We start from the raw sequence: 25,996 nt of genomic DNA on the forward strand, positions 1-25,996 counted from the left end.
CACTGAGTGGTTATCGAAAGGGAGAGAGCTAGAACGATTTATCAAATACATTGAGAAACTATTGTAATTCTCAATGGATGTAAAAACAGACTTTGTTTGCTTGCTGTTTGAGGTGAAGAAAACATTACTGTCACGTTCTGACCATAGTTCTTTTGTGTTTTCTTTGTTTTAGTGTTGGTCAGGACGTGAGCTGAGTGGGCATTCTATGTTGTGTGTCTAGTTTTCCCGTTTCTATGTTTGGCCTGATATGGTTCTCAATCAGAGGCAGGTGTTAGTCATTGTCTCTGATTGGGAACCATATTTAGGTAGCCTGTTTTGTGTTGGGTTTTGTGGGTGGTTGTCTTCATGTCTTCGTGTGTCTGCACCAGACAGAACTGTTTCGTTTTTTTCACATTTTTGTAGTGTTCACGTTTATTGGCTTTAATTAAACATGATGAACACTAACCACGCTGCGCTTTGGTCCGATCCTTCGTCCACAGAAGAAAGCCGTTACAGAACCAACCACCCCAATAGAACCAAGCAGCGTGGTAACGGGCAGCAACAGCAGCGGCCGAAAACACAAGACTCCTGGACTTGGGAGGAAATACTGGACGGCAAGGGACCATGGAAACAGGCTGGTGAGTATCGCCGCCCCAAAGCTGAGCTGGAGGCAGCGAAAGCGGAGAGGCGGTGGTATGAGGAGGCTGCACGTAAGCACGGCTGGAAGCCAGAGAGGCAGCCCCAAAAATGTATTGGGGGGGGGGAACACGGGGTGTGGTGTTAAGCCAGGTAGGAGACCTGAGCCAACTCCCCGTGCTTACCGTGGAGAGAGAGCGACCGGGCAGGCACCGTGTTATGCAGAGATGCGCACGGTGTCCCCGGTGCGTGTGCATAGCCCGGTGCGGTACATCCCAGCACCTCGTATCGGCCGGGCTAGGGTGGGCATCGAGCCAGGTGCCATGAAACCGGCTCTACGCATCTGGTCACCAGTGCGTCTCCTTGGGCCGGGGTACATGGCACCAGCCCTACGTATGGTGTCTCCCATACGTGTACATAGCCCAGTGCGGCTGATTCCACCTCGCCGCACTGGCATGGCCACGGGGAGTATTCAGCCAGGTAGGGTTGGGCAGGCTCGGTGCTCGAGAAGTTGGCTCAGGAGGGGAGTTGGCTCAGGTCTCCTACCTGGCTTAACACCACTCCCCGTGTGCCCCCCCCCAATACATTTTTGGGGCTGCCTCTCTGGCTTCCAGCCGCGCTTACATGCAGCCTCCTCATACCACCGCCTCTCCGCTTTCGCTGCCTCCAGCTCAGCTTTGGGGCGGCATCTGAGCCGCCCGTCTGCCCAGCGCTATCTGAGCCGCCCGTATGTCCTGAGCCGTCCGTCAGGATTCCGTGAAACATAAGATGTTCCAGTTTTTGATGTCCTGTTGATAGGATTTTTGTGATCATACCTCGTATAATTTATTGTCCAATGATTGTAGGGGGCGAGTAATACTGACGTAACGGCAGCTTTCCCACTCGGCTTCTGCGGATCCTTATGAGGCACCCCTCCCTGTGTCCTCTGTACCTGCGTCTCTTTCTCTTGCCAATAGCGGGGATGTTGGCCTTATCGGGTGTTCGCAGTATATCCTGTGCGTCCTGCTTGTTGAAGAAAAAAATCTTTGTCTATTCCGAAGTGAGTGATCGCTGTCCTGATATCCAGAAGCTCTTTTTTTGCCGTAAGATACAGTGGCAGAAACATTATGTACAAAATAAATTACAAATAACGCGAAATAAAAACCACACAATAGCACAATTGGTTAGGCGCCTATAAAACTGCTGCCATTTCTTTGGGCGCCATTTTATTTATATACACTAATAATCAAACGCAAACAATTCACCCAATGAAGTTATGAATCAATGAATGTGCACAAATTAGCAGGAGAGAGCGCATTCTGGAGAGAGAAGTGCATTGTGCAAGGGGCGCATGATCAATCCGACGTCTGCATTGGCCATGCAGCATTTACGGTGATATGGCTTCAGCAGTTGTCAGGGCCTTTACACTTCTTTTGCTTCGCGGAGCAGTGCAGAGTTTTTGTCAAGGAAGTGAGTTTCTGTTTTCTACAGGATGTACCGCCCCCACCTACCGTCAACCAATCATGTCAATGCGGAGCTATACAGAGCCCTCCGCATTGTTACAAAATTTGGGAGGTGCAAGAGCTTGATTTGGCCTCTGCATGCCTCTGGATGCTCTGCGAATTGCGTCACACCCTCCAAATGGAGCCTCCGACCACATTTTCGATCAAGCATAAATTGGCTTTTTAGTCTAGTCTAACTAATGGATTAGTTCACTGAGAAAGGCACCTTTTATTTTTTATACATTTTATTAATTTGTAAACAATTCTAAAAACATAATTCTACTTTGACATTATGGGGTGTTGCGTGTAGGTCAATGACACAAAATACCTATTTAATCCATTTTAAATTCAGGCTGTAGCACAACAAAATGTGAAAAAAGTCAAAGGGTGTGAATACTTCTGAAGGCACAGTATATATTAAAAGTGGGCAGAATAAATCTCCATATGTAGTGGTCCAGTTTCTAAGACAACAGGTAATAAATAACCATATGGATTATCAATCCCTTCAAATCCACTCAGAACTGATTTGAAATCAAACATACCTCTGAACTTAATTCCAATCAAAACCCGCTATAGAAAATAAATAGATCTAATTGAATTGATTACAAATTCAAACTTCACTGTCAAAAGGTGTAAAAGTAGTGGTAATAAAACATCCCTAGCTTGCATATTCTGTTTAGCATTCCATTCATAGCTAGACTGCATGGAATCCATACCAGCGTTGCCTGCCCTCAGGTTAGTGATGTCCTAACCAGACAGGACCAGACTATTTACCGTCTGCCGAGACCCTTTAAAACTACACTTTGGGATTCTTTTCTCAGCACAATGGCAGCCCGGTCACAAAAATTTAAAAGACCATTAAATAGGCACCCAGATGTCAGATTGTGGCGATGGACACAGGGGAGAGATGTGGCCGAGCCTGATCCCCTGGTAGTACTGGTTCCACTTCAAACTCCTAGCCCACACAGATGGGCTAGTGTTAACCCTCGCAAGGCTGCATGCCCAGACGGCATTCCCAGCCACGTCCTCAGAGCATGCGCAGACCAGCTGGCTGGTGTGTTTACGGACATATTCAATCAATCCTTATCCCAGTCTGCTGTTCCCACATGCTTCAAGAGGGCCACCATTGTTCCTGTTCCCAAGAAAGCTAAGTTAACTGAGCTAAACGACTACCGCCCCGTAGCACTCACTTCCGTCATCATGAAGTGCTTTGAGAGACTAGTCAAGGACCATATCACCTCCACCCTACCGGACACCCTAGACCCACTCCAATTTGCTTACCGACCCAATAGGTCCACAGACGACGCAATCGCAACCACACTGCACACTGCCCTAACCCATCTGGACAAGAGGAATACCTATGTGAAAATGCTGTTCATCGACTACAGCTCAGCATTTAACACCATAGTACCCTCCAAACTCGTCATCAAGCTCGAGACCCTGGGTCTCGACCCCGCCCTGTGCAACTGGATACTGGACTTCCTGACGGGCCGCCCTCAGGTGATGAGGGTAGGTAACAACATCTCCACCCCGCTGATCCTCAACACTGGGGCCCCACAAGGGTGCGTTCTGAGCCCTCTCCTGTACTCCCTGTTCACCCACGACTGCGTGGCCATGCACGCCTCCAACTCAATCATTAAGTTTGCGGACGACACTACAGTGGTAGGCTTGATTACCAACAACGACGAGACGGTCTACAGGGAGGAGGTGAGGGCCCTCGGAGTGTGGTGTCAGGAAAATAACCTCACACTCAACGTCAACAAAACAAAGGAGATGATTGTGGACTTCAGGAAACAGCAGAGGGAGTACCCCCCTATCCACATCGACGGGAATTTATGGAAATGTATGTAAAAATGTATCACTAGCCACTTTAAACAATGCCACTTAATATAATGTTTACATACCCTACATTACTCATCTCATATGTATATGTATATACTGTACTCTATATCATCTACTGCATCTTGCCATCTTTATGTAATACATGTATCACTAGCCACTTTAAACTATACCACTTTATGTTTATATACCCTACATTACTCATCTCATATGTATATACTGTACTCTATACCATCTACTGCATATTGCCTATGCCGTTCTGTACCATCACTCATTCATATATCTTTATGTACATATTCTTTATCCCTTTACACTTGTGTGTATAAGGTAGTAGTTGTGGAATTGTTAGGTTAGATTACTCGTTGGTTATTACTGCATTGTCGGAACTAGAAGCACAAGCATTTCGCTACACTCGCATTAACATCTGCTAACCATGTGTATGTGACAAATAAAATTTGATTTGATTTTACAGACACACACACACACACACACACACACACACACAAACAGTGGGCATACCTCTCTGCTGGTCCAAGGGTTGGTAAATGCTGATACAGCCCTGCGGCTAGCTCTGGCTGGCTACATCTAAAGGCCAGACACGCACAGAGAAACCAATGAGCATTGCTGAAATACCAGAGACTTTATATCTTTATAACTAATAGCCTGTACACTAATCAAAGGGGATTAGGGTATAAATTAATTTAATCGATAAATCAAAACTAGCTGTATGAGGTGATTGAGGTCATCTGTGTGTCTACAGTGTCCCCGGATAGCCCTTTCTCAGACACTCCTCTCTTTTCCTATCCTTCCCCCTTTCCTGTCCTCCTTCAGAACTAGGCTTATACCACATCCACCCGTTCCTGAGTCTAGCCTCCATCAATCTCAGTCACCTCGACACGCACCAATGACAGAAACACACACACATTACCACCCCCCGACACACACACACACACACACACACACACACACCACCCACCCAAGTGAGTGTGCAAGATTAAACATGAATCAGATTCCTTTCCCGCTCATTGAACAGGGAGAGAGACCGGCTTACCCAGTTCAGACAGTTATTTCAGCTTAATTGATGTTCACGATTCACAATCCTCTCTTCTCTCTCTCCCTCTGGCTCTTCTCTTGTAGGAGAATAGAGAAGGCTGGGGTGGGCTCAAACCTAAAGTCATGGAATTACTACAGGAAAATCAGAGGCTAGCTATCCTCGGCCATGACAGTCTCTGCCCTTGCTTTCTAGAGTGTTGAAGTGTATTGAACAAACGAACTTAGCTAGGCTACTATGGAACGCCGTTTGGGTCTTTGCGTGTCAAAAAAGATACACGTCAAATAACACTATGCAAACAATGTTCTTCCCAAAAACATAACAAAATGACGATCTGTTTCAGTAGCTATAGTTACCTAGCTAACTATCTAGCTAGGTGTCATCATCTAAAATACCCCTAATTTATAAGACAGTTCTTATTTGATTATTGATGGTCAGACGCACCCATGTGAAGCTAGCCACAATAAGGATTAGCCACAATAGTGACGTTTGCGGTTGGCCTTCAGAATAAAAGTATCTCAATAAAAGTGATGCAAATTAATAAAACTAGTGGAATCATGGAATAGATCATGCTAAACGAGGTTGGAGTGTTCTTATATCAATTCAACAAAAGACAATAATTTGTTAGTTTGACAAAAATCTGTTGAAATCACACTGGAGGAAAAATGGTGCCGACAGATAGGGCAGCCGTGCTTCTAGCTCCTAGGCAACTTTGCAGTATATATTTATTTTATGTGTTATTTCTTACATTATTAGTCCAGACATTTTTTGTGTTTTTACATAAACCGGAAAAAAAATAAAAAAGTGTACAAGCATTTTGCTACACCCGCAATAACATCTGCTTAACATGTGTATGTGACCAATAAAATTGTATTAAATGTATTAGACCTTAGAATTGCATTGGGGGCATACTTATTTCCCTGTACGGCTTTACCTATGGATTGTGGATCAATTACATGGGGTATCAGTCTCCTCAGTGACACCCACAGAACATTATCGTCGTAGCTCTTATTGCGGGACTTTGAAACCACTGTGAATTGAGACACATTTATTGTACCAATACACCTACTATTTGTATTGAACACTATTCCAGAGGAAAAACAATACGACGTGGATGTTTTGGAACCTGATAACTCTGAGGACTGGGAAAAAAAGCACTTGGGTACTGAGTAGACTGATACCCCATTTCATTGATCCCCAATCCTTAGGTAAGACTGTACAGTGCAATATGAATGTCAATACGCACAATAGGCTGACTGGGGAGATGATTTCCCACAGTCCCGCAATAAGAGCTGCGATGTTAATATTTGCGTAAACTCTTCAAAGTTGTGTTCTGTGGGTGTCACTAAGTAGACTGATACCCCATTTCATTGCTCCACATTCCAACACTCCAACCTTGTTTAACATTATGTAGTCTAAATATGGCATGATTCCACCAATTATAACCTTCTGCATCACTTTCAAAGAGGGACTTTTATTTTGAGGACGAAACATAAATTCAACTTGTGGCTAATCTTTATTGTGGCTAGCTTCACAACACATAACCCGGTCAGGTCAAGCCATACTGTACTAGCCAGATGAAGCTAGCTGGCTGCTTATAACTTTAGTTTTGGGCAACAGGGTTAAATAGCTGGCTAGCTAGTTATTTCAATAGAAGAACAACAAGTGGCTACCTAACTAATACTTAGTCTCATGGATTCCAAAATCATTGCTAAGAATATTGAAAATTACTTCAGTTTCTACTGGTCATTGTTTTCGGACTGCTTGCATTGTTGCTAGCTAGTTACCATGCTAAAGCTAGCTAGCTACCCCAGAAGTTGCTAAAAATATCTGTATCAAAAATATTAGCAAAAAATGTTGATCCTGCTTGTTTGATCCTGATCTAATTTCAAATGCTCACACAGATGTTATCCATTCCATCGAACAAATAATGCCTTATTACCAACGCAATATCGTACAGCTTTGACAGTGATCGTAATGGTGGCGCTTGGCTTGCACGTGCATATTCAGCACACACTACATTCTATAATAGAATTGTGTTATTTGACATGTCAAATTGAAAGCTTATTTGACGTGTCAAATAGTATTATTTGACGTGTATCCTTTTAGACATGCAAAGACCCAAACAGCGTTCCATAGGCTACATCACATGTGAACTAAGAGAAGAAACGCAATTTAAATGCAGTGTCAGATTTATTAAAAAGCAATATACAAATAAATACATTTAATTTCTTCTCAGAAGCTGTCAATGTATACTAGATGCACTGCAACAGACCCCTTGACTTTTTCCACATTTTGTTATGTTACAGCCTTATTCTAAAATGGATTAAATAAATAGAAATCTCATCAATCTACACACAATACCCCATAATGACAAAGTGAAAACAGGTTTTTAGAAATTTCTGCTAATTTACTACATATAAAAAACAGAAATGCCTTATTTGCATAAGTATTCAGACTCTTTGCTATGAGACTTGAAATTGAGCTCCAGTGCATCCTGTTTCCATTGATCATCCTTGACATATTTCTACAACTTGATTGGAGTCCACCTGTGGTAAATTCAATTGACTGGACATGATTTGAAAAGGCACACACCTATCTATATAAGGTTCCAATGTTGACAGTGTATGTCAGAGTAAAAACCAAGCCATGAGGTCGAAGGAATTGTCCGTAGAGCTCTGAGACAGGATTGTGTCGAGGCACAGATCTGGGGAAGGGTACCAATAAATTTCTGCAGCATTGAAGGTTCCCAAGAACACAAGAACACAGTGGCCTTCATCATTCTTAAATGGAAGAAGTTTAGAACCACCAAGACTCTTCCTAGACCTGGCTGCCCAGCAAAACTGAGCAATCGTGGGAGAAGGGCCTTGATCAAGGAGGTAACCAAGAACCTGATGGTCACTCTAACAAAGCTCCAGAGTTACTCTGTGGAGATGGGAGAACCTTCCAAAATGACAACCATCTCTGCAGCACTCCACCAATCAGGCCTTTATGGTTGAGTGGCCAGACGGAAGCCACTCCTCAGTAAAAGGCTCATGACAGCCCGCTTGGAGTTTGCCAAAAAGCACCTTAAGGACTCTCAGATGATGAGAATCAAGATTCTCTGGTCTGATGAAACCAAGATTGAACTCTTTGGCCTGAATGCCAAGCGTCATGTCTGGAGGAAACCTGGACACTATCCCTACGGTGAAGCATGGTGGTGGCAGCATCATGCTGTGGGGATGTTTTTCAGCGGCAGGGACTGGGAGACTAGTCAGGATTGAGGGAAAGATGAACAGAGCTAAGTACAGAGAGATCCTTGATGAAAACCTGCCCCAGAGCGCTCAGGATCTCAGACTGGGGCGAAGGTTCACCTTCCAACAGGACAACGACCTAAGCACACAGCCAAGACAACGTAGGAGTGGCTTCGTGACAAGTCTCTGAAAGTCCCTGAGTGTCCGAGCCAGAGCCTGGATTTGAACCTGATCGAACATCTCTGGAGAGACCTGAAAATAGTTGTGCAGCGACGCTCCCCATCCACCCTTACAGAGCTTGAAAAGATCAGCAGAGAAGAATGGGAGAAACTCCCCAAATACAGTGTACCAAGCATGTAGCATCATACCCAAGAAGACTCGAGGTCGTAATCGCTGCCAAAGGTGCTTCAAAAAAGTACTGAGTAAAGGGGCTGAATACTTATGTTAAATGTGATATTTTGCAAAAATTTCTAAAACGTGTTTTTGCTTTGTCATTATGGGGTATTGTGTGTAGATTGATGAGGGAAAAACTATTTAATCAATTTTAGAATAAGGCTGCAATGTAACAAAATGTGGAAAAGGGGGTCTGAATACTTTCCGAATGCATTATACTAGTTTGGTTACGTTAGAGTTAATCAAATGTAATATTTTAACAATGAAATACAAGGATTGAAATACTCTAGGCTTGATTCCGACTTCAAAACGTCCCCAGTGAGTTATGGGGAGCTTTATTTCTTCCCTTGCCTGCTGTGGGGATTCTAGGCATAGCCTGGTGTTTTGTTCAAAGGCTGCGAGTTTCAGAGCAATGTGCGTGTGCTGTGTGTGTGAGACCCAGACTGTTTCTGTAATCTAATAACAGTTTCTATAGACACCAAGGACAGATATAACCTCCAAACCAGGAGCCTGGTAACCAACAGACTCTGATGACTCGCAATGAGGACAATCCTTAGAGAGAGAGGGGGAGGGGAGTGAGAGAGCGAGAGAGAGGAGAGAGAGAAAAAGAGAGATGAGGCAGGGAGAGCAAGAAAGAGGCAGAGATATATTATTGAAAGTGATAGAGGGAAGGAAGGACGAGAGAGGGGAGAGAGGTGGTTGTAATGTCTTAGGAATAACCATGGCGTTGCTTGCTAATATCAGTTACGTTACTTTCAGTGTCAAGACTAATATACCACCACATCACGCACATGAACATGTTAACAAAATCTGTTCTATGAACAAAGGACGACTTACATCACATGAAATGTCAAACAAATCCATCAATCTCCGAACCCCTAGTTCCAATCTATCATGTCAACTAAAGGCATGCTCCTCTAGCATGGTCCGAGATCGGTTTGTGCTGTATAGCCAACACTTATGGTCACAATACAGCACAAACAGATCTGGGACCAGGCCAATGTTCCTCTAGGCAGGCCCTGTATAGGTAGTGACTCATCCCGACGAGCCTCTCCGGACATTGTTAGGACATTCATCAGAGTTAGGGGTCAGAGGTTGTGTGTAGCCCCACCACACCAATAACCCCCTCTCGCTCTCCCTCTCTGTTGAGTGCAGTCAGTGGCAGCAGTGGTAGTATTGTAACAGGCAGGGCTGGGATACACACTGGCACAGCTGGACAGGGGGCACACTCTCCTCTTTCCCCACACAAACACACACACATTTCCTTACTTTAGTCCTGTCCTTTAGCAAACCTCTTGTAAGATATATTCAGTGCCTAATACACTAAAACATCTATATTTATTATCTTGTTCATGCTGCTGCAGTAGAGACCTCATGTAAATCAAATTAAACCTCTTAGATTCCTGTGGAAATCTGATTATAGGACTTAGAAGAAACGGTAAAAACCTCCTCTGGGTGCTATGGAGATAAACTTCAGAGAAAGAGAGACATGGAGGGAGAAAAAGAGAGAGAGAGAGAGAGAGAGAGGAAGAGAAAATGAGACTGGAGAGAGAGATAGGGAGAGAAAGCGAGAGAAAGAACGCGTGAGAGGGAGAGAAAATGAGACTGGAAGGGAGAAAGAGAGACACGGAGGGAAAAGAAATGTTCAAAAGCTATGTGGCCCCTACAGAGTGGGGTCGAGGGCCAAACCAGTCCTATAAGAGATGCTAGCTAAAGGCCCCTAGGGGGAACGAAGGAGTGTGTGAGTGTAGCGGCGCACTGCAAGCTCTCCATCCCTTCATCCCTCCTTCCCTCCAAAAGAAGAAAGAGAGAGAGACCAAGTGGGAAATGATGATTTAGCACCAATCACTCCAAATCATTGAGGTACATCTCACAAAGTCAACCAACAGACGAGTAATGTAACACTATCCATCCCCCGTCTCAACTACGCCAGGAGGGCCACACAAACAGACAGCTTATACCACACAGACAGAACTCCGTATGCTGGGCCGGAGAAAGACTTTAGGTATCTAGATAGAAGCCCGAGGAGATAGATACATTCGATAGTCAAGTCAATGGCTCTTCTTTTAACAAGACTACGGTGAATAAAACGAGAGAGCAACATTCGGAGGGAAAAGCTTGTTGAATGTTGAGCTAGCCAGATAAGAGATATTGTATTACAGTGGGAACACTCAGCCCCTCGTCGGTGTTGTTCTAAGGGGAGAGACAGAGTGGTGTTGTGACTAGAATGTTAAACTACGTTATCTGGGGGATATCTGAGAGTACCTCTGGCCTTTCAGGAGGGATAGATAAACACTTTCAATCCCTTTCTGTGGGTAGAATAAAACACCTGTTCCTGCCCCTTTTGGTGAATCTAAACAGGTTTCGAGAGCTTCGTATGAATGGGTGAATAGACAGAAAGAGACATCTATCTATCTGATTAAAACAATGTTCAATTTCACACATCAGTAGTCACCACTACTATGCCAATGGTAGAGGTAAGGAGGTCAGACTTAAGTAATAATAGCACTGTTTTTTGTAACAAACATTTGTTTCCTTTCTCATAAGCCCTAATATTGGCCCTAATCTTCCAAAAAGCTCTGAATGAATTTCAGCCAAGTCATTACCTCACAGAGAAAGAGAGAGAAGGGCTAGTGTTTCATTAGTAAAGGGAGCCAGTAGCAGGCTGTTGAGGTCCGTCTCAGTCTGGTCTCCTGTTGTCCCTAGAGGGCCCTTCCTCTCCCCTGGGCCTGGGGTTGAGAGGTCAGAGCACCAGTGTTAATGGTTAACTAACATTTGACATCAGGGTATGTCTAGAGTAGTGAGGAGGTAGGTTGGGGGTCGGAGTGAGTGTGTGTGTGTGTGTGTGTGTGTGTGTGTGTGTGTGTGTGTGTGTGTGTGTGTGTGTGTGTGTGTGTGTGTGTGTGTGTGTGTGTGTGTGTGTGTGTGTGTGTGTGTATGTAAAACGCATTATTCTGATGGTCTGATGGAGGAGGGCAGGGGTGCCCCTCGAGGGACAGCCGGGGGTCAGCATTGTCAAGGAGACCTCAAGAGTCCCAATTGTTAAAGGCGAATGTGAAAGCAGGGCCTATGAATGCAGGACACAAGGGACTAGCTGCTCCTTTAGAAGGTCCACTAGCGACCACGAGCCTCTGGACACTCATTGGCCAGACTGTCTTTTGTTACACAGAAAAAGACAAGTAATTGAGATAACTAACTATGAGAGAAGTTGAGAAGGGAATGCTTAGAGAGGTTTCATTTTTGGTAAATAGAAAGAGGGAAAGAGAGAGAGAGAGAGAGAGAGAGAGAGAGAGAGAGAGAGAGAGAGAGAGAGAGAGAGAGAGAGAGAGAGAGAGAGAGAGAGAGAGAGAGAGAGAGAGAGAGAGAGAGAGAGAGAGAGAGAGAGAGAGAGAGAGAGAGAGAGAGAGAGAGAGAGAGAGAGAGAGAGAGAGAGAGAGACTTAAGGTGCTAGGCAGTTTGCCATATCGGGAAACAAGACGCGATTTGAAAGAAAAGCCTTCACAGAGAGACATACAGCTGTCAATATGACTGCATTCTCTCATGGGGATAGGATGTCTCTCTCCCACTTACTGCCTGAAACAAGTCAATACGAAGGCCTGTATAACATCAATGCTCTATATTACAGTTGAAATAACCATACTACAGTGTCTCTGTGAGGGTGTGAGCTATGGGTGTTTGCATTAGTGCAATCTTTAACTTAACCGAACGAAGTCTACTGCTGTATAAGAGGACATCTTTCACGCAAATTATTTCTGCGTGACGTACCGACGAATGCAGATAACCCATCTTACATTTATTACACTAAACTGTATGGGCTGTACAACACAATCAGCAACAAGGCACTCCTCGTTTCAACCGAAATTGCAGCAAAATCACCAAGCACGAACTGCTGACTAAGGCTATGTAAAAGCCCGGAGAACTATTTCAGTTAGTGAATGCGTGTGACAGACATTGCAGCAGTTTTGATCATCACACTTAACCATTCCTGCTAACCTAAGTGAAAAAGGGGCCAACATAAGCTGTTCACTTCTAAGGTGAGTTCTTCGAGGAAGGTGTCTCGCGTGCTATGATGTTGATATGTGCAAACTGCAGTTCTTCAGTGAACAAAAAAAAAACATTGGTTCAAGAAGTAGGGGCACCTGGTATAATAGCACGTTTTATGAACCCAGGCAACCACCAACCACCACAATACAGTAGCACACAAACAGTATAAAGTGGTAAAACCAGATCCTGTTACACCTTCCAACTACCTCTCACTACAGAAAGACAGCACTTCTGCTGGGGCCTAAGCTCCACGTCGCTTCAATAGAACACGCAGTCAACTACACACAGTTCCAGGCGATAAATATGTTATTACAACAGTGACATCTATTACCTATCTCACATATTTTTCTTACACTTATTCCACTCTGCAAGCAGCAAATGATATCAGGTGACTGGAAAGAGCGGAAAACCAAAATAGCTTACTTTCAAATGCTTCTCCACTTCATTTAATTCAACTCACGGTCATTCTACCATACAAATAAGCACTGAGATATCCATCTTGAATAAATTCCTTTGCTTACTCACTCAACTCTGCCAGCGAGAAACTAGGCCTATTTTAGAAGGCCAGAAGAATATGATTTATGAACAAGGCGTTTTCTTTAGGTAATAAGACAGGTAATTATAGTTAATAATAATAAGACATGGTAATAAGCGGATCACCCATTTGCATGTATTCATTTGAGGTGCTCTCACCTGAGACAGAGACAGTCATGGGGGCCTCTAGAGGTCTGTTGTTATCCAGGTCTCTGCTGAGCTTTAGTTCCCCCGTGTCTGCATTCAGCACCAGTAGGTTCAGCTCATTCCCCGACTCAAAGCTGTAGTGGAGTTTATCCGACACGTCCGGGTCATGGGCAGGCACCTTCCCTATGATCCCTGAGGGGAAACTATTGGACTTGTTGGTCACATAGTTGTTGAAGATAATCTCAAAGTTCTGCAGAACCGGGTCGTTGTCATTGATGTCGACTAAACGGACGTGGACTGTGGCCCGGCTGACGAGCGGAGCGGACGTGGCCTGGACCACGATGACAAACTCGGTTCTGGACTCGTAGTCGAGGTCCGTGAGGGCGGTGAGGTCGCCTTTGAAGATGTCCAGCTTGAAGACCTCTGGGATGTTCCCCTCCACGATCTGGTACATGATCTGAGCGTTGGTTCCCTCATCTGGGTCGGTGGCGCTGATCCGAGCCAAGACGGAACCGACGGGACTGTTCTCCTCTACGTAGATAAACAGTTCGTCCTTCTCGAACACGGGCGCGTTATCGTTGATATCCAGCACTGACACCTGGATGTCCACCGCTGCTTTGAGAGGAGGGATCCCCTTATCCACAGCGAAGGCCTTCAGGGTATACACAGGCACGTTCTCTCTGTCTAGCTTCCTAGCTGTTCTGATGATGCCAGAGTAGGGCTCGATGAAGAAGTCCCCCTCTCCGTCATCTCCACCCTGGAAGGTGTAGCTCAGCCTGCCGTTGGACCCGGAGTCCCTGTCGGAGGCAGATATCTGGAGCACGCTGGTGTAAACGGGTGCGTCCTCGAATACAGTTCCCTGATACATGTCCCGTAGGAACTGAGGTGTGTTGTCGTTGGCATCCAGGATTATTATCTCCACATAGGTTGTATCGGACTTCTGAGGAATGCCGTTGTCCCTGGCGATGATGGCTAACGTGTACGACGCCTGGTCCTCGTAGTCTATCTCCATCTGGGTGGTGATGGCGCCCGTGTCGGGGTCGATCTTAAACTGGGGGACGTTGTCCTCCATGATGTACGTGATGCGAGCGTTTTCACCTGTGTCTTCGTCGGTGGCACTGATGACGACCACGGTGGACCCAATGGGCCGGTCCTCGCTAATCATCACCTGGTAGTTGGCGCTCTGGAACACGGGACGGTGCGTGTTGGCGTCCGTGACGTTGATGAACACCTGTGCCATGTCATAACGCGTGCCGTCCGAAGCAGTCACCGTCAGGACATACTGGCGCTCCTGTTTGTAGTCTAAGGGTAACGCCAAGGTGATGAGCCCACCTCCACTCTGACTGGTGATGGCGAAACGGTTCCTGGTGTTTCCGCTAGAGATCTGATAGGTTACGACGCTATTTACATCCCTGTCGATGGCTGTCACTGTCAACACACTGGTCCCCACCACAGCATCCTCATTAATCTTTAGAGAATACACCTTCTCTGTGAAGGTCGGGATGTTGTCGTTCACATCTAGGACCGTGATGCTCACGCTGGCCGAGGATGACATCGCAGGTATCCCACAATCCCTCGCTTCCATGCCGAAGGTATAGAACTCGGTGGTTTCCCTGTCGAGCTCTGCGGCGACCGTGATCCACCCAGTGCTATTGTTGATGGTGAAAGGGAAACCAGGGGAGGTGTCGGTGAGACGGTACTCCAGACGAGCGTTATTCCCAGAATCAGCGTCTATAGCCTGGATGTGGATTACTGAGTAGCCAATGGCCACATTCTCCAGCACAGTGGCTTGGAACGGCGTGCTGACGAACATAGGAGCGTTATCATTTACATCAACCACCTGGACCACCACCATCCCAGTCCCGTTGATCAACGGAGGCCTGCCACCATCCTGAGCTTTAATCCGTAAATTATACTCCCTAATCATCTCGTAATCCAGGGGATTAATGACATCGATGACCCCAGTGGGAGAGTGGATGTAGAACTGTCCCTTCACGTTGCCACTGATGATGCTGTAGTGGACCTTAGCGTTGTTTCCCTCGTCTTTGTCCGTGGCCTCGACTTGAGTGACTTTAGAGTTGACAGCCACGTTCTCAGGGATTTGGACCACGTAACGTTTCTCACTGAACTGGGGGTAGTTGTCGTTCTCGTCCTCTACAGAGATGTTGACGGTGGCCGTGGCGCTCCGGGGTTCAGGGTCTTTCCCCTGGTCGTTGGCTTCCACGATAAGCTGGTACTGGGACATGGTCTCTCTGTCGGGCCGCTCTCTGATCCTCACTAGCCCGTGGCGTGGGTCGATATCAAAACCAGCGTTCACTCCGCCGCTGTTGACTATTTTATAGACCATATTGGCGTTGGAGGGAGCGTCCCCGTCTGTGGCTCTTATGGTCATGACCTCAAAGCCCACCTCTACATTCTCCCGTATGGTTACCCGGTATTCAGTCTGCTCGAACACCGGGCCGTGGTCGTTGGTGTCGCTGACTGTCACGGTGAGGTAAGACGTGGCTGAGCGCCGTGGGGAGCCGTTGTCTGTTACCATTACTTTGAAGACGTGTGTGTCTTTGACCTCTCTGTCTAAAGGCTGCACTGTTGTAATAGCACCTGTCTGAGGGTTTATCACAAAAAAGTCGTTGGATCTGCTGTCAAAGAGGGCCTCCATTCCATACTCTATTCTACCGGCCTCTCCATCATCCGGATCAGTGGCCTTCAGTGTGATGACACGGGTCCCTGATGGTTCATTCTCGGGAACAGACACCTGGTAGTTGGGGAGCTGAAACTGGGGAGGTGTGTTCACATTTCTCCGTTTTCGGTGGTTCCATTTGCCAGGCACAATCTGGATGGTGTGTGATGGTGATGGCGTGTGCTGCTCATGGGTCTCTCCCTCAGCCACTGTCACCAACCGCAACCTCACGCGCACGGAGACGCGGACGCGCCGGTCACTCAAAGCACGCAGTGTACAATACAAATGCACCTCGCTCAGCTCTCCTTCACCCAAACAGTAGTTGTCGTCCAGCAATATATTGCCATGTTTAAAAACTGCTCTCAAGTCTTTCCCAGTAGTACATGAGGCAGAAAAAGTGGTATTTCGCGAAAAGGCAGGCAAAAGTTCTGTTACATTCACAAGCAAATTACCCGCGGATAAGCAGGAAGTTGCTTCCAGTTTGGAAAAGTAATTGATGCGAATGTCGGGCTTACCTATTGTGTTCTTTCTCTTGTATTTGATAAAACAGTCCTGTCCGTGTACAAATGTATTGAAATGTGTCAAAACAAAATTCTCAGACGTCAACGACCCTATCCTGATATAGACAGGCACTGGGTTCCTCAATAAGCGCATACAATCCACTTTTCGGTACATACGGAGAGCTCCTTCTTGCCATTCCACTTGTAAAAAGTTCTGAATGAATTTAGGAGTTAAAGTCCTGTCGATTTTGTAAGTCCAACCGGGCCCCAGGGACATATTTGCCAAAACGGTCCCAGTTTGTAACGTCTCCGAAAGGTGTAGCTCGAAACATCCCAGCAAGGGCACATTGATTAGAACACAAACCCAGATCCAATTCATCGGTAATTCCATGGTTTAAAACTCCAACAAATCCCATTCAACCTCATCGAAACACCTCCACAAAAACATTAACTATCCCTCTCCCTTTTTCTTTTATCCTTCATGGTGAAGTTTTAAAGTGGAGAACACACGTACTGTATATCCATAGTATCCACGGAGCGCAGTCACATTTTCCACGGGCAAGTTAAAATGACTACAAAATGGCTCCGCGGCTCCCCTCCTCTGAGAGTTGATTAGCATAAACCTGGTGTGTTCGGCTCACCGGGACACTTTCGCAGGGGGCTTTCTCTTTGACATTCGGAAGTGTCCTGAGCTGTTGACGATTGCGCATTCGGACCATTGTTATAACAATACAGAGAGCTTGTTAACACGCGCATTGTGTGTTTGAGGGTCACTAGAACTTTCTTATAAAACGAGTTTGGCATCATTGAAACTTTCTCTGATGTTTTGTATTGAGCTTGTCACCTGGGAAAATGGTATATTGTTAGACATGTGTCTGGCCACGGTTCCAAGAAAATTAGCACACAATTACCTTTTGGAAAAAGTTAAGCTGTTTGGTCAACGATTCGCTATTGTTATAGTTAGTACTCTAGAGCTCATCATTTGCATATCCATTCTGAATAAATAGTTGACAATAATTTATTGATTTAGAATTGGCCCATGTGCTTGGATTTGTATTGTGGAGTTGGATTATCACTTATTATGGTCAGTTTATGAATTTATTTTCAGAATATACATAACTCTCCAGATCATCCATTTGAAATGAGATTTTAATCCATTGCTTCCTCCATCCTACCATTAAAATGGGTACCAACATAAATGTAGCCTTATTTAATGAAAAGGTGTCCCTTGCACCTGTTTGTAATGTATGGCGCTTTCATTCATTTACAACTTTTGGCAAATTGTAGGTTTTATTCCCATGGAAATCCCATCACCATTGAAAATTAAGGTATGCATGGAACTAAATTAAATAATGCATAATCTGCAAAACCATTGAACAGGTACAGGTAACTGGAAAAATGAAGAAAACCCCAACATAAAGTGTCTTAATAGGGCGTTGGGTCACCACGAGTCAGAACTGCTTCAATGCACCTTGGCATGGATTCAACATGGAACTCTATTGGAGGGATGTGACATCATTCTTCCACAAGAAATTCCATAAATTGATGTTTTGTTGATGGTGGTGGAAAACGCTGTCTCAGGCACCACTCCAGAATCTCCCATAAGGGTTCAGATCTTGTGACAGCCATGGTTTATAGTTTACATCATTTTCATGCTCATCAAACCATTGTAATTACTCGTGCCCTGTGGACGGGGGCATTGTCATCCTATGGCAGTCAAAATAATGGGCTGCCCAGCATTTATACAGCCTAAGCATAATGTGATGTTAATTGCTTAATTTACTCCGGAACCACAACTGTGTGGAAGCACCTGCTTTCAATAAACTTTGTATCCATCATTTACTCCAGTGTTTCCATTATTTAGGCAGTTACCTATACATTCCACCTGGTATAACATCAATACTGTTATTTTAACCACCAGAAACCGTGCATAGGAAAAGTTTGGAAGGCTCAGTATAACTTATGCGTGTTCGCCCCCTTTTGGAGAGAGTGGAAGAGGACGTGAAACAGATGTAAAGTAAAGTGACTCACATACATTAACTGGATTTCTTCCGTGAGGTTTTCTGCTGGCCACAGAAATCACTTATTTAAAACAATCGTAAGTTTAATCACTTAATCAAGTTATTCTCTATTTACATATTGGATATTTTATACAGTAGTTCAAAAGAATGCAGTTCAATGCTAAATGTGTTTAGGTGAAATGACACCAAAGGAAAAGGCACTATTTGTTTGGATTTTCACAAAAGCCATAATTTTTTAAATATGCATTTCCCATTTTCTAATAATCTGTCCAAATAAATAAATTAGACAATGAATTACCATGTGTATGATTTTACACAATCCACACTATCAAATAATACTGTACATCACAAGTACCCTAATAGGAAGAAGTATCAACTGAGTGCAACAGTACAGAGGAAGTTTGAGTGTGTGTTTTTTGGCGAGTGGACAGGTCCAAAAGCATGATCAGTGTTCAAATCAAATCAAATGTATTTATATAGCCCTTCGTACATCAGCTGATATCTCAAAGTGCTGTACAGAAACCCAGCCTAAAACCCCAAACAGCAAGCAATGCAGGTGTAGAAGCACGGTGGCTAGGAAAAACTCCCTAGAAAGGCCAAAACCTAGGAAGAAACCTAGAGAGGAACCAGGCTATGAGGGGTGGCCAGTCCTCTTCTGTTCTCTTCTGTTCTACAGTAGTGGTTCAGAGAATGGGATAAGGCCTGTGGAAGGAAGTACAGTAGTCTTGTCCATCAGCAGTGTGACTGAGGTCTGGAAGGTAAGGTTAGGTCCATATTGATAGTGGATAGGCCTGGGCCTAGGAAGTCTTTCTCAGGCTCAGCTGGCTGGTTCCGGAGTCCTCTCCTTGGCCACAGGGGCTTCCTTCATGCGGTCTCGTCCCTGTTGGAGTGTGTGCTCTGTGAGGCCCAGACGGACGATCTTCCCACTGCCCAGATACTCGTCCCCCTTGTACAGCACTGCAAACTGGGGGGAGATGAGAGAAGTGAATAAGAAGTTAGAAGGGAGGGTAGTGAGGAGCAGACACTGACGGAATTTTTGAAGCAAGGCTACTCATTCAATATCGAGGTAGATAAGACAGGAACGGAAAATTTATGTTAGTGGGAGACATTGATGCTGAATATTGACTACTAGTTCCTCTGAACTAACCTCCACATTTGAGCACACACACCACTATTCTCTATCGCTTCTCTATTCTACTACCCGCACTCTGGCCTCGAGCCCAGAGTTCCAAGACAAACGCGTCTCGGCCATATTGTTTTCTAAGAGCAGTGGGTTATGGGATAGCACATGAAGAAAGGGGGTAATCCAAGCGTGGACAAGGCTCTTTGTGCCCTGACTAGAGTCTGGAGTAATCCCTGTCAGGGAAACCAGAGACACACTGGAGCAGCTGGCTACGTTTGTTGGGCCTATGATAGGCCTTTGTTCGCTGGCTAATCAGGATCTTATAAGGAATAACACACTGGGACTAACACTAACGCACCAGCTCACACAGATGAACTAAAACGACTGTAACAGTACATGGGTTGGCTTTACTCCTAAAAGCTGACCTAATGACAATAAATCAATTTGAAAATGGCATTTTTAGACATAGACATAGACACTTTTATCATAGTTTTACTTTTTTTGTTGAAAGAAACATCCCTAGAAAGTAACAAAACCAACTGCCCAAACTCTGAAAAAGGGTGAGACAGATGGCTTACATGTCTACGTGTGGGAAACAACAGAGTGCTTACCTGTCCTGGTGTGAGTGCTCTGATTGGCTGAGACAGCATGATCCACACAGAGCCATTCATGTTCAAGGTCACAGTTCAAGGAGCTTTGTTAATAACAAGTTACCAACACTTTATCAACATGTCACTAACACTTTCGAAGTGTACATTTTTAACCCATTAAATCTGTTTAAGCCATATGGGAGGTAAAGGTATTATTTAATGACACTTCCTTACAAACTGTGTCTGGCCCTAACGTGTCATGTGACTCACTGAGAGGCATCTGGTGGATGAAGCGGAAGTGACACTCCATCTTAGTCTGGATCAGCTCAGTGGGAGGGTCCTCTGTCATCCAATGGAAACGATCTGTTCGTACCTCGTCTCTGAATAGAGCCGGGTGATTGGTGGTCGGACCCTGATGTTAGGGATTTTAAAATCAGAATCCCATTGAGAATCAACAGCAAATAACAGCAAGGAGGCGGGAGATCTGCCTCATATCCTGTACTGTAGCTAGGCCGGTTGTTTAGGACTCAATTAGCTATAACAGTATCGAAGAGGTAGAAACCATACCTTACCACAAACACTTCTCCAGTAGTGATGTCTTTGTCCACAACAAACCATGCGTCCCTCTGCCCACCAATCCTAACCAACCAACCCTAGCCCTTTGGCCTAGAGTCAGGGTGAACCAACCTGAGAGGAAGAGGAGGAAGAAGAGGAAGAGAACCAGTCGTTAATGTAAAGGTTTACCATTGGAAGAGCCGTACTCTTATAAGGATAGTGGGACAAGCAGTAACATAGAAGATACCACTGCGGATATCACACAGCGTTACCTTTACGTTCAGACATGATTTTCCCATCCTCAATGGAGACAAAGTTCGCCGGTTTCGGCTCTAAATACTGACAGAAAAACAGCAACGCAGATATTGTTATTACAGACAAACGTGTTTATTCTTTACTATGACTAACGTATCTCAATAATTAACTTGATACAGTACATACCTCTAGAATGAAATCCTAAAATTTCCTCTTTCCAATAAAGCAGATGCTCATACTCTGGAAACAGATAATGATTTTCAGTGTTGCCACACAGTCCACGAAAAAATACAATTGACTTTGTAAGATATAGAAATCTATGTCAATACAGTGTAATTAAGGTGTAGGCCAAACAACAACACAATGCAATAAAATTATGTTTAACAAAGTTTATCTGTAGGCAGCTCAGAGAGGAGAGATGATCAATACTTTATATACACTCCCGTCTGTATGTATTTGGACAGCGAAGCTAACATTTTACATTTGGCTCTATGCTCCAGCATTTTGGATTTGAGATTAAATGTTTCATATGAGGTGAAAGTACAGAATGTCACCATTTATTCGAGGGTATTTTCATACGTATCTGTTTTACTGTTGAGAAATGAAAGCACTAGTCCCCACCCCCATTTGAAGAAGTCATAAGTATTTGGACAACAAATTCACTTATAGTGTATCAATAACAGGGGAGGTTAGCATTTGGGGGGGGGGGGGGTGATCATCATCATGATCATCAGCACTTTGCATATCACAATAATACATTTTTCAATACATTGATTCAAGTCAGAATTATTATTATTTTTTAAATAGGGGGGGTGATAACACACCCAATGCTCAGACTTGCCCAGAACAGTTTATCAGAATATTGTTATTTCATGGATTTATAAAAAAAAAAAAACACTATTCACATGTACGGCAGATGCATACGCCTTGATCATACCAACAGTGTCATTGCGCAAAATGTTACGCAGCATCATCTGGATATGTGTGCAGCAAAAAGTTCAACATTCACCTTCTGCTACCATTTCTGTCAAGCCGTCTACGCATACAATAGTTCCAACATATGCACTACACAGAACACACTGCAACGCAATGCTGCAAGGCAAACGCAGCGTTCCATTGGAAATTAATGTACTTCTGGTGGACCAAAATGCAATGCCGCTGTCGGTGTGATCGAGGCGATATTTTGCACACATTTACAGTTAAAATGCCACTTGAAATAACAATTCTACGAGATATCAAAAAAAGCCTCTGGACAAGTTTGGCTATAAGTCCTAAGAACCCGTGTGTGGAATAATGTAAATGTACCTCTTTTGAAGGCTGAGAAAAATGACTTGGCGCATGGGAAACAGGTAATTTTGAGAAAATGGCTGATAAAGATAGGTTCATTGCATTATTATTTTTCACATAAAAGGCTGATGAAATTTACAGAAGTTCATGGATGAATTAGCTATGCCAGCCAGCCCCATATGTAAGGCACTACTTGAGTTGTTGCTGGAGCCTGTTAACTGTTTGGACTGTGTCTTCGGAACTGCGACGACGCTTGGCACACACTGTTGAAACAGCATCAGCTCTCACAACATGCCTCTCACCCTCCTCTCTGATTGCATCCTGTGTCACCAAAAATGCTGTCAAGCCACAATCTTTCCATCACATTTGATACAGCAGTGGCACCCTCGTCGAATGTGCTATTGCAATACTGGCTGCATTGCCTGCATCAATGTGGCTTTTGCCCACAAAGACTGTTTGGGGCCACCATATTACAGAATTTCGAGATTCATTTACATTCTGGGTTCCTCTGTGCTTCATTCTTTTGAGGTTTTCATTTGACATCCTATGTTAAACAGGCACCATTTTCTGTTTCTAGTTCACTTTCTAGTTTTTCTAGTTTTTGTGACTGGGTAGATCCTCACCATTTTCTTGGGCTTGCTGGTGCCAGCACCAAGATGATGAGCATCTACTGTGAGTATGGGTTGTCTGTTGACATAGAATGAAGAAACCAGCACAGATAGCAGTCTTTATGCCCTCTACGTCACCCTAGTTATCAAGAACTGCACCCCTGTAATAGCAGTTTAGACTCTTACATTTTAATACACTTCTCCCCCAAGGCACTAAGTTTACGTAGTGCTGTTCCCATCCTCTTGTGAGCATGATTGATGCATTCCAGTTTTCCTATCTTAATGCCTGGTTAGGGATCTAATGTATGCAGTACTTTCACGATCTGAGAGCATCTCTGTGTAACGAAAGCAGTGGCGACTGACTGATCTGGCCCACATACGTTTTGCTACTTCCTGCTCCATTGCTTTGCTAGAGCCTGAGAAGTTTTGGGCACAGTTATCTACGTGACTCCTTCCAATTCCCTAAAATCCTCCTCAGTAACCCCACTTTCCCGTTTCATGGAATTGGCATTCTAGAGCATGCATTATTTCCCTGTAACGCAAGGTAGAATTCAATGGCTACAGTTCATTCTTACGTTTAAGCTGCTTTTGAAAGCAAAAGTCAAATTGAAAACATTATTGACACTGTTGAACTAGATTTTCATAAAGGACTGATGGGTTGGTTAGCTAAACTAGCAAGTCGGTGGTTACCATGGCAACTACTGTAGCTATCTAGTAAACTTGCTAGCTACTTCAGTGGATGTCAAACACATTTCTAACAGCAAATGAACACATTTCTAGCAGCAAATTATAGCCATGGTATAAAAGGGATAAACAGCTCTGGGTTCCATGCATTCTCTGGAAAATAATGCAAATCAGTGGAAGGTTAGTTCCACTCCGCTAGCGCATCGTAGAACACAGCTTCCATGTCGCTCCTTATTTTCCATAGAACGCATAGCCCCTCATTGATGATCCCTTTACACTGTGTAAATAGGGTGGCGCACAACTGGCCCAACCGTTCCTACCCACTGGGCCAGACGTCAGTTCAACGTTTAGTTTTGATTTACATTTGCTTGACTTGTCAAATAACGTGCATTCAACGTTATTTTTAATTTATTTCACCCTATCATTGGATTTTGGTGAAAAGTTGGGTGACAAAAATACGAAATTACCTTACTTTGATTACTTTTTGCAAATCGAAACAGTTTTCCACATTGAATTTTGGGGTTGAAATGAGGTGGAAACAACCGTTTTTGCCCAGTGGGTATCGTGTAAGCAACGTGTTTGCTGGCCTCATAAACGCTAGCCAGCTGGCTTATATTTAGAAAAAGAAATGTTTGAGTTATAAAGATTATTATTTATTATAACAATAACAGCTACTGCCATCTTGTTCTGTTATTATCAAATTTTGCCTATGCCACCGTTTGCAATGCTTACTGGCATTTGAATATAGCACAGCAAAAGGGAATCAGATTCCAGACACAATGCGAACAATGCAGACACATTTAAATGTAGGTGTAGATGCATGATGTGTTTGTAATTCCATTATCAGAATACATAAACTCCATTAACTGTCAAGTCTAGACATGGCCAGAGAGATCTGATTACAATCCGTTCCCAATGTGTATTTTGATTGTCTACACCTGTCTACAAATATGGGCACAATCAGGACAAATGTCACATGTTAGCACCATGTATAAATGGGGCGTTACAGGGCTATTGCTGTTCAGCTATGGGACTGGAGACACTGTACAGACTGTAGATGGATGGAGGGGAATCATATCATACTGGAACATGAGGGATCCCAGATGAAGAACTTAGACACTGAAGTGATTGTTTTTTATTTTGAGGAGAGGATGAACTCTACCAAAAGGTTTGATTTAGTTGTTTGATGTCTATTCTGCTCATATGAGGTTAAAAAACTATTGTACAGTATGTTCAGATATATTTGATAGAATTATGATTCAATATTTGCATTTGCAGTATTTGAGGAATTAAATGCACAGCATAATTTTTGTATCTATCATATTCTGTACAGTAGTTTGAGATTTGGTCAAATAAATCTGTAATATAGTTTCTGATAAATAATTTTTGTTTTTGTCACTAGGATCCTGCCCCTTCGTGCTAGAAGGCAAAATTATAAGTGGGTACCAGTGAAGAAACGACTCTATCACACCAAGTACATACAAGAAGTTGTGACAGCTGCAGTGGTTATGTCTATGATTATCATTGTGCTGTGGCATATATGGACCCAGGACAACACATAGAGGCCTTGCTATCTTTGAGTTAACTCAAGTACAACTGTATCATCAAAGATTCACACATGTTGCATCTGCTCCAAACATTTCCAGCATGATTCACGCTGCAAAACAAAGAATGTCGGTGAGTGGTGACACCGACAGATTTCTGTAAAACAAAAGGGGATTTTAATAAACCCCCAACCTAAACTGTGACGAAGGAACCTGAGAACATTGATTAATGATGATGTACCACAGTGCCTGTCCTACTGCTGCAACTCAAGGAGCAATATTTCCTCTGAGTTCCCACGCCAGGAGAGAGGACAGGACTCTCAGGACAGGACTGTTCCCCACTGGAACAATGTGATGAATGAAAGGGCTATTTCAAGAGCGAGTTGGTTACACAGTGGGGTGGATTATTTGTGGATTTAATAGCACAAGCAGTTTTTCATTAAATGTACTGACTGTAAATACATTGCATCATACTACACTAAGCCACATTTGATAAATAATCTAAAAACTAGAAATAACCAAGGCATAGAATACTTGTGTATTGTCTCAGTACTGCTTATTTAATAAGTATTCATTGTACATGTATGAAATTATGGAATTTGATTGAGGACATTTTGAAATCCATGTGAATGTTTTATGTAGTAAATTTGGATGTCTTTGTTTTCCAACCCTCGAGGCACTCTGCCACGGCTTACGCCTTGATCACACTGACAGCGCCAGTGTTTACCTTGCAGCATTGCGTTGCAGAGGCAGTGGGTTCTGTGTGGGTTTATCGAACATATGCGTCAAACTGTGTGCGTAGACGTCAAACT

At 44.0% G+C, this 25,996-nt stretch overlaps 1 protein-coding gene and 1 pseudogene across 6 annotated transcripts in view; both read right to left on the bottom strand.

Moving 5' to 3' along the window:
- The window catches only part of LOC139534123 (cadherin EGF LAG seven-pass G-type receptor 1-like), a 120,383-nt gene extending 103,281 nt beyond the window's left edge, over positions 1 to 17,102 (bottom strand). For all 6 annotated transcript variants that reach the window (XM_071332914.1, XM_071332910.1, XM_071332912.1 and 3 more), the window contains exon 1: positions 13,350 to 17,102. In XM_071332914.1, the coding sequence (XP_071189015.1) occupies positions 13,350 to 16,908 (3,559 nt within the window). In that variant the 5' untranslated portion in view covers positions 16,909 to 17,102. The remainder of the gene's footprint in view (positions 1 to 13,349) is intronic.
- A 1,588-nt stretch (positions 17,103 to 18,690) lies between these two features.
- Positions 18,691 to 25,964, bottom strand: LOC139533304 (mitochondrial tRNA-specific 2-thiouridylase 1-like; annotated as a pseudogene).
- Between the last annotated feature and the right edge of the window lie 32 nt (positions 25,965 to 25,996).

Source organism: Salvelinus alpinus, chromosome 11 (genome assembly GCF_045679555.1).
Source record: "Salvelinus alpinus chromosome 11, SLU_Salpinus.1, whole genome shotgun sequence".
NCBI classification, from domain to species: domain Eukaryota; kingdom Metazoa; phylum Chordata; class Actinopteri; order Salmoniformes; family Salmonidae; genus Salvelinus; species Salvelinus alpinus.